Source organism: Myzus persicae, unplaced genomic scaffold, assembly GCF_001856785.1.
Source record: "Myzus persicae strain clone G006 unplaced genomic scaffold, MPER_G0061.0, whole genome shotgun sequence".
Taxonomy (NCBI): domain Eukaryota; kingdom Metazoa; phylum Arthropoda; class Insecta; order Hemiptera; family Aphididae; genus Myzus; species Myzus persicae.
The window spans coordinates 1-9874 of NW_019104369.1; the positions used below are offsets into that span (position 1 = coordinate 1).

General features: G+C 34.0%; 1 protein-coding gene across 4 annotated transcripts; it reads left to right on the forward strand.

The window, feature by feature from the left end:
• Window positions 1-2713: 2713 nt before the first annotated feature.
• LOC111041574 (solute carrier family 2, facilitated glucose transporter member 8-like) lies at window positions 2714-9096 on the forward strand. Of its 4 annotated transcripts, none has more exons than XM_022325879.1 (5): window positions 2714-3658; window positions 3738-3912; window positions 4054-4310; window positions 4717-5102; window positions 7305-8022. In XM_022325879.1, the coding sequence occupies exons 2-5, from the start codon at window positions 3861-3863 to the stop codon at window positions 8020-8022; spliced, it is 1413 nt and encodes a 470-aa protein (XP_022181571.1). In that variant the 5' UTR covers window positions 2714-3658; window positions 3738-3860. The 4 variants fall into 4 exon arrangements, with proteins under 4 accessions (XP_022181571.1, XP_022181570.1, XP_022181572.1 ...); XM_022325878.1 differs by having other exon boundaries at window positions 2714-3332; window positions 3443-3912; XM_022325880.1 differs by having other exon boundaries at window positions 2715-3912; window positions 7305-9096.
• Window positions 9097-9874: the final 778 nt, after the last annotated feature.

Here is a 9874-nt window from a genome sequence, read left to right on the forward strand (position 1 = left end):
CAACCTATACCAAATAGTTGATACTAAAACGAGCTGAATTATTTTTTTTTCTATATACCCCGATATTAATATATTTTCTTGTTATAAGTCTATTTCGTTGACTCTTGGGATTAATAAAAGGTACCTACTACCTAGTAACGTTTTGATATTTTCTTTTACAAACATATTGGGTTTTTAATGGTTATATGTACATACATTACGAGACTATAATATTATCATAACATGTTATTTTATTTAAAACGTCGAACAATAATGCTATTCATCACCAGAGTTTGTAATTCCAGATAGGTAGTGAAAACTCTTACTTCTTGACAACAAAGTGTAGCATTAAAATTTGAAAGTAAAATACTTCGGTATTTCTAGCTTCTACTACAAAATTGTATAACTTTTAAATACCATACATTTTTAAATTTTACATGATACTTTTTTAAATGTATATGCTCGAATAAAAACATCTAAGGGTCAACGTTATTTAAACGAAATGTTTAAACATGTTTACACAAACGCATACAAAATAATTATATTTTAAAAAAGGATACCTATCTCAACTGAAAGTTTACTTATCTAAAAATTACTGATTCAGTATGGAAATAAATATTTATAATTATGAGTAGAAGGAATAAATTTACAATGTTTATAACAGCATCAGTAGTGGTTACAACTTAACCATTATATTTAATATGATAAAACGACTTCATGATTTATACCTATTAATCATGTTGCTCTAATGGTAAATTCTCCCGAAGATCCACTTGGAATATTCTAATACCACTTCAACTATCAATTCATGATATATTATAACATAATAACGTTGTAGTAACATAAACGTGAACTGTGTAGCCCCTCCTGAATAATTGTTAGAACAGGCCTATAAGTTTAAAGTCTTTAAAGTGAATACTTATGTATATTATCAACATGACTACACTTCCGAGTATATCTGCGCACGCTTATGTATAGCACTAATTGTGTAAAAAATACAAGATAATTCACGTTTTTATTATTTTCTTGCAGACTAAAGTCTACTAAAGAAATTATTGCTCTACAGCGATATACAGAACGGTTCTTTAAAGTTTAAACGTAAAAAAGAAAAATTAAGCAACGACTAGTATTATCTTATAACATGGAAAATATTCACAATATCTGTTACAATGTTTAGACTTTTAAAATTATATGTACCATTATATTATAGTTACAAAATCAACTATCAATTAAATCCTTAAGGTCGACGTTTATAATAAAAAAAAATATTTTGTCTGATATGTTATTAAAAATACTATATTATGCTATCGTCCATTTTACCAACTAGAACACACCCTATAGTCTACTGGGTCTGCACTGTGCAGTCCTATCATTTCCTATTTAGAGAGGGTAGTGTGTCATGCACGCCTATAGGGATATAAATGATGAAATCAACTATTATATTTATTCAGTGATAATACATAGGTACATTGATAATTGGATAGCATACATTTTCTACTATCGACACTTCTGATAAGCATTAACAAAAACACATGGTCGTCTCAATGAACAAACATTAGAGGAAAAAAATTAAAAAGATAGTATAGTATTCATTACAAAAGAAAAAATATATAATTAAGTATTATAATCGGACGGTATCTTAAAATAATGATTGCACATAGTTATAGCGTATTTAAACAAATAATTATTTCAAGATTTGTTAAATTGCTTTCAGTGACTTTGACCCGACACAAAATATTATAATTTATATTATTTGAATATCGCTGATTTATGATTAAAAATTCTGTACAAAAAATGGTTTCCATGAATTTCTTTTATATTAATAAATAAATTGTTGAAAGCCAAAGATATGGTCCGAGAGCAGTTATATTTTACTTATTACTTATAATGCAATTATATTAGAAACTAAGTTCTAACAGTGAAGGTTTTTTATTCATTATTATGTGAATAAGTATAGTTTATCGTACCACAAATTCAATGTGTTAAACTAAAATCAAAAAAATTGAACTATATAATACAAATTTTCATAATATTACTAATCTGCATAATCTTATTTCGTAGAGAGAGTATAACTTTTAAATACAGTCGGAAATATTATCAATGCGGTTTAATAATGTAGTTTTAATGGTCTGTATAATGTAGTTTATCATCTAAACCGATACAGGGTGGGCCATCGGGTTTCCTCATAAGGTTAGCACATGAAAACGGAAAACACGGTGGTCCACTCTGTATATTAAAAGTACAATCTTCAACAAACACAAGACTAATTATAATGTATGACTAACTACGCCCGACCTGTTTTTTTTACTGCACTAAACCGATCGCAGATTTTAGTTGGCTCAGACTATACATTCAAACGACTGTCACGTTTCTATTAAATACTAGAATGAAATGAGTAGATACCTACACTATAATACATCCCAGAGTGACTAATACGTAAACTGTAATAGGTACTCATTATATGAGAAAAATATTAAGGAAATTATAAAAATCTATGTGTTTTTCTTATTAACAATTACAGGGGTTCCGGTTTGAGGGAAGAAAATATGGTTACGCTTGCTTCCTAATACACCTTTTGACCAAATCATTGAAGATTTGGTTCGTGATTCTTAAGTAGATTTTAGTGGTAGTTTTTGAATAAATAACAAGCTCAATACTATATTTTTTTTAACCATACATAAATAATAAAAAATTGTATTATTATATAATTAATAATTATAGACAAAATATATTTTTTACGCAGACTGGTAGTGTGTAATACAAAATGATACCCAGTTAAAAGTTACATAATATATTATTACATAGTTAAGTTTCCTGACATCAATAGTTCCTATTTAATGATTGCGCTTAACCAGTTCGTCAAAAATCATGTACATTTTTAGTTCAGGTTTTTAATGCGGTTGTCTATAACATCACCTATCACGTGTCCACGTCCAACTTATATTAATTATTATTATTCCAACGTTCGTAAATAATATTAATTTCGAACATTTTCGTTTTCTGGTCGTAATATTAATGTTTAAAACAGTTAAAAATAGTGTTTAATATTTGTATTTTTATTGTCATGTGCCAATAGAATTTGGTGACCTTATCTATTTTTATGTTCCTCGACATCGATTATCCTACCTAGTCGCTAGTATACGATATCATAATATTATCTTAATAGCATATTAGTATATTACAACAGTGAACACATTTTATGCTTTTCGAACTTTCCGTGAACGTGACAGTTCTCGTATAATCTTGTGTACTGTGTACCTATACGTATAATGTATGTAGTATGTGAAAGTTGATATTTTACTGACATCGTATTCTTATTCCGACGAGGCATGAACGAGTTCGCAGTGTTTAACGTAGATATATTATATAATATAACATACAATTTATTACTATACTCTCGTTTGTTTCTATTATTTATTATTATTATTATTATTATTATTATTATTTTTTTTTTTTTTTGAAGCACCGACAACAGTGGATAAGGATCGAACTCAAACGAGTTGCATTCGTTGTGTCTGTATACTTGAGCGACGTTCAGTGAACGAATTGTGTTCGTCCGGTCATTACGATATGCCTATTATAGTTTAATAGTATTACTAATATTATTATAGTGTTGTGTGATTGTGTGAACGGGAATTAACGTTACCCGCAGTTGTAGCGATGTGTCGATAACGAAAAGGTCAGTTCATCTAATTTCTAGATTATACACCGACGGATATAGCCGTTTTATTTTCAAACGTTATATTATTTCATTTTAGTATTAACAAACGTGCACGCCAAACGGGTTGATCGTTTATCGGTCCGTAAAAAGTAAAAAGACCATAAAAAACACAATAACCATCGTAACAGAGAACGACACCACCCCGTTTTAAATTAACAAAATGTCTACCCTACCCGACGGCATCTGCAAACAACTTTTCGCGTGTTTTATAGGTATGTCCCGCGTGCGTTTCCGCCGAATTGTCTAATTTATTATTTTAACTTGTTATTATTTTTGTTGTCGATGATGATATTGCACACCGACATCGTAATTAATGAAATAACTGCACCATGTCCGTGTTGTTTGATTGGCAGTGTCCATGCCACTGTTGATGGCCGGTACGACGCTGGGATGGTCGTCGCCGATGATGGAATACACGTTGAAAGGCACGGCGCCGGTTCACCTGACTTCGGAACAAGAGTCGTGGATGGTAACGCTGATCGACGTCGGTAACGTACTGTTGTCGTTGCCCGCCGGTATCATGATGGACAAAATCGGCCGGAAAATGTCCGTGTACTTGACGGTGCCGATAACGCTAGCCGGTTGGATACTGATACTGGCCGCTCGGCAGGTAAGACGCGACGTTTTATTTTTCCATCACCGCACCGCCGCCGCCGCCGTGAAACCAACCGAACGCGTTCGATCGGCCAACGCGTCTGTCACCGCACGAGGGCGGCATCGGTTTAACGTAGAACGACCGCTACTCATACGATGGCTCTCGGATACGATAATAATAATTATTATCATTATTAATTACGTTAAATCGATCGCCACCACGTGTACCAAATTTATAGTGTTAATCAGAACTTCTTAGTGTTATACAAATCGTATATTAAGAGATAATATTATACACCCAACATTTTTTTTAGCATAATATACACATCATATTATGATCCTCCGTTTACATTAAGTGTGATGTGTACCTATCGGTGTCACAATAATAATAATCGTTTACTTGACGTTATGTGTGTGTACAGCCCTGGCACTTGTACGTTGCTCGATTTTTGCACGGCAGCGCGATGGCGATCTCGTTGATCGTGTCCCCGTCGTACGTGGGCGAGATGGCCAGCATTTCCGTCCGGGGATCGTTGGCCCTGGTGGTCGAGCTGACTTACGCTTCCGGTCTGCTGCTGTCCTACGTGGTCGGGTGGCTGGCCAACTACGAGACCCTGGCCATTGTCGGCGCGGTCATACCGGTCATCACGGGCGTGCTGATGGTGTTCATACCGGAATCGCCGTACTACCTCATGATGGTGGGAAAACCGGAAGAGGCGGCCCGGTCGTTGAGGAAGCTGAGGAATTGCGGCGACGAAGAGTTCGAGGAAGAGCTCGAGATCGTCAGACTGTCCATCACCGAAGAAAAGTAATGGCCTGCACTAGTAGTAATTAATTAACAATAACGACGATAATATTACACGTTGGAGCTTAGGTTTATTTCGAAAATAATTACTCGCGTCCGAGTGCATAGGTACCTTGACTGCAGACTGTTAAACCAAACCTAACACTGACGTTTCCTACTGTATCCGAATATTAATTGTCCAGTAGGTATTATAATACTGATCACTAATGTTGATTGTAGCAATGACGGCTCTGCCACCAGCCTTAAAATAATTTATTATAGCCCCACCAATTTCCATTTGAATAATATTTTAGTGCAATAGTAGGAGCCTGTAGGCTTGTCGAAAAACGAGTTTTAAACGATTTTCAATCATTAAATAGTAATAATTAAAAGCAATCAGGGAGTGGTAGGTACCTACAATCGGTTATCACTCATGTTATGTTTACTCGTTTATTGTCTTATCATTCACTCACCTTAACAGATATGGGCATATTAAATACAGTACCTACCTAAACAAATATTATATTAATAATTATATAAACCATACTGATCGTCGTAATCAACGTTAAAAGTGTATAGAATCTTTTTTTTTATTATTCAGAAAAAAATTAATTTTTTAATAATCTAATAATATTATAATAGTTTATCCAAGCTGCAATCTATCTATCTATATTTCTCTATATTTCATCTATATTTATTTTAATTAACATCACTTAGCGCATAGCATTTGGCGTTGCAAAATAATTACAAAATATTTTGAAATATAAATTATTTAATATAACATTTATTTATTAAATTAGAACATAATATAAGTATATAAGATAGGTAATGCACATTACTATTAATTTATCTTAACAAACTTATATAGTTTATACAATTATAACGTTAGTTAACAATTCAATAACCTAATAAAAATGGCAAATGACAGGCCCAGCTCAGTGTTATGCCCACAATAGCTAAAGCGCTTAAGTTTTATCAACCGTATTATATTATTATACGGTCCATAATAGATTTAACATTTCGTGATTGTATTATATTGTCGTTACCATTATATATTTACCGCCAAGCTGTTCGTTATGAGTTCACGGTAACGTCAATGGGTATGGGACTATTGTTTGTCTACCGATTATGTGTATAGTTCTATTGACTAGAAGTCGCCAACTTCCTGTGGACCACGTTCTGTCCTAGAACCTTAGCCCCACGGCCCTTATCCAAACGTTAAGTACATTTTTACCTTGATCCCTCATCGAAATTTGAAAACTAAGTTCTCAAATCCACATTGCGCACATTTTACAGTATATTATTAAATATTTCTTTGAGAATTACGCTAGTAGTTTAGTAAAGTTGTATTCTTCGATATTCCACTTCACATATTATGATATAGGCATACAAAACTATTGCAAACGATATCATTTTTTCTTGGTAGTGATATTAAAAAAAAAACCACGTATACAGTACTCTTGACATTTAACGATAATATTATGTTTGTATACCTATTTTGTTCGATAAATTTGTGTGGAAATATAAACGGACTAAAAAAAAAGCAAAAAAGATGTTACAATTACACAAAATCATATGAAATAAATAATACAAAATTGAATATATTTGATTTAATATACCAACCAATAAATTTGATTTAATTTACCAACGTTGTATAATGAGAAATGTATTGCCTAGTTTTGGAATATTAGTAATTAAAATATTTGGACTTATCACCTATTTATATTAAGAGTTTCTGTGCAAGACCGTGTATGTCAAAACAACTCTTATTGGTTACCTACGTCGATGCTACTTGCTGAATAAAATTTACGAATTAATTATGTATAAAAGGTATAATATAATATTATTATAACATAATATATACTTAGACTTAGTCTTAAATACCTGTAACATCAAAAAACCACACTAGCCTAAAAACCGCAACCTATATAATGGTAAAATATAATATTATGGTCATAAACCATTAATATTATCATAATATATTAAACAGCAAAAACAAAATAATACTAGTACCTGTGCATTATAAGTTATAACATAATATAATATATCATTTATCCTATTACGTAAAATTATTATTATTTTTCATTAGCCCCGCATCACTCACAATTTAAAAATAACTGGTAGGTATTTTGAGTTTGCGACTTGTGCAGTCCGCAGTCTGCAATTAGTAGGTATTATAATATTATAATTTTTGCACCCCTTCACTTCTTCGTTTTTGTGCTGCAGGTGCAAGGGACAGCTAACGGACTTGCTAAACAGGGATCGAGCGCCGCTGATCATCGTGCTCACGTTGGCCGCCCTACAGATGGCGTGCGGGGCTAGTGTGATGGAAGCATACGCGTCGTCCGTTCTGTACGGCACAGGGCTGTCGCCGAACGCCAGCGCCGTGATATTCGGCCTGTTCATAGTGGTGGCGTGCGTGCCTTTTGCGCTCACTGTGGACAGGTACGGCCGACGGCCGCTATTCATGGCATCGTGTGTGGGCACCACTTTGTGCCACGTGTTCATAGCCGCGCTCCTGTCGGGGGACAATGGCGGCAGCGTCGGCGTCCAGTCCATGACCTCCTTGGACGGTTGGCTGCTGTTGGCCAGCGTGTGCGGCGCCGAATTCTTTATCAACATCGGGCTCATGCCCGTGCTGTCCGTCATCCAGTGTGAGTACTTCCCGTCGGACACCCGTGGCCTGGCCAACTCGGCGGTGGTGTTCACCATCACGTTCACGTCCACCATCATGCTTAAGATCTACCAGCCGGTGACGGACGCGTACGGCAAGCGCGCCAACTTCATCGGGTACGCGGTGATCACCTTCTTCGGGGGCCTATTCTGCTACTTCTGCGTGCCCGAGACTAAGGGCAAGTCGTTCCTGCAGATCCAAACGGACTTCGAAACGTACGCTTGGCGCAACGGCAAGACCCGCCGCCGCCGGAACTACGAGAGGATCTGACCGGATATTGAGCCACCCTTCCCCCACCACTCAACCACTTCTCGACCGTCAGTAGCGAAGGTGCGTCGTGCACTCGCTCGTAATTAAATGTTATAATTTTTTTTGTGTGTACGTTAATTAATAATAATAATATTATAATAACGATTGCCGGCCGCCACGTTTTATGGTTTCGTCAGTGTGAGTTTTGGACTTGAGACGATCGAGGCGACGTGAGACTTACTTTTTACATCGTTTTTTATTTATTATAAATCTGTAGATAAACGCCGAAATGCGTCGCTGCAGTGGGTCTTCTGTTTTTTTTTACTTTTATCATCATTTTTTCTTACACGATTTGAAGTGTGTACATTATATACGTTGACGTGATTTATTTTTTTAAACTTTCGTTTGGTTCCTTAAATCTGTTTACCTACTCTTATATTATACGCCTCAAAGTCGTATTATAATGTTATTTGCGGTGTTAGTACTTATTCGGATGACGGCCAAAGTAGAAACATCGAGCGGCATCCCAATCGCGAAAAAAAAGTACAGACGCGCCGAACGGCCCAACACACGGCGTTTTATTATAATAGAGATGATAAACATTTTATACGATAGAAAAAAATGAATCATACATACATCGAAAACATAAATTTCATCTCATAATATTTAATTTTATCTATAAATTCAATCTAATTTTGAATAATAGTTATAAAAAGCTTCAAAACATCGTTGTCTACAGCAACAGCCAGCATAATCCAGCATAATCATTTTTCTTATATTATATAATTATATAATATGTATAAAACATCTACACACGTTTCATACCTACACAGCCTATAAATGTATTCAAATTGCATACTGATAACGCTCTTTTGGTTTTATTAGAATGATCTCAGTAAACCCGTAGGCAACAATGGTACCAACCTAATTTAGCGGTAAAAGTACATTACAACATCGAATGTGCCATCATTTGCTTTTATTTTACCCACTTATTATCCATGTAAAATCCGTTGGCCTGTGGAAATAAAATGTTCAAAACACTGAAATCATGCTACGGGTGATCCCTATTATTTTGTGTACTTACAACGGGGCGAGTACCCAAGAAAAACTTGATATATAGTGTACATATACCTATACTTGCTCTAATAAGAAAATGTTAATTTACCTAGGTAGTTTTAAGTTTTCAACGAAGTATTAAGCTTATCAATAACAATAATATTTATATTAAATATATATTATGTATACTACCTAACTGATGTATGCTTTAAATATAATGATTAACTTCTGAAGTTAAAATAAACAAAAAAGTTTTTATTATCTTTCTACAGTCATCCAGGATAATTAAATTTATTCTTCATACTCCATTGGTATATATTATTACTTATTATATTGTATATTGTTATAAAATGAAAAAATACTGCGTATGTATGAAGTTGTAATTTTATACATACATGATACAACTACTCACAACCCAAAATTCATACTTTTTATACTTTATCATACATTTATACATATAATAAAGTGGGCTATCGACGAATAGTAATTTTTGCAATACCAAATATTAACACAAGAAAAAGGTATACATTTTATGTTACTCAATAAATGGTTTAAATGAAATAAAGATTTATTTCTGTTTTTATAACTGAAATTTCGCTTAGAGATGATAGCATTTTTTTAGAGTTGACTTAATTGCAGCCGAATGATACTCGTATAAAAATTAACGTACCGAAATATGGTGTATAGTTAAACCTACGATTCATGAATGTATAATGTTAAAAAATTGGTGCAGAATCTGAAATTGGGGGTGATCCACACACTACATTTTTTTGGTTAATTTAGAAGCCAAGGTCATATGAATTTTGAAAATTGTAGT

Coding starts and splice junctions, on each gene's coding strand:
- LOC111041574 (XM_022325879.1), top strand. CDS start 3,861: ATGTCTACCCTACCCGACGGCATCTGCAAACAACTTTTCGCGTGTTTT. Junction 3,913..4,053: donor ACTTTTCGCGTGTTTTATAG/GTATGTCCCGCG, acceptor TTTGATTGGCAG/TGTCCATGCCACTGTTGATG. Junction 5,103..7,304: donor CTGTCCATCACCGAAGAAAA/GTAATGGCCTGC, acceptor TTTGTGCTGCAG/GTGCAAGGGACAGCTAACGG.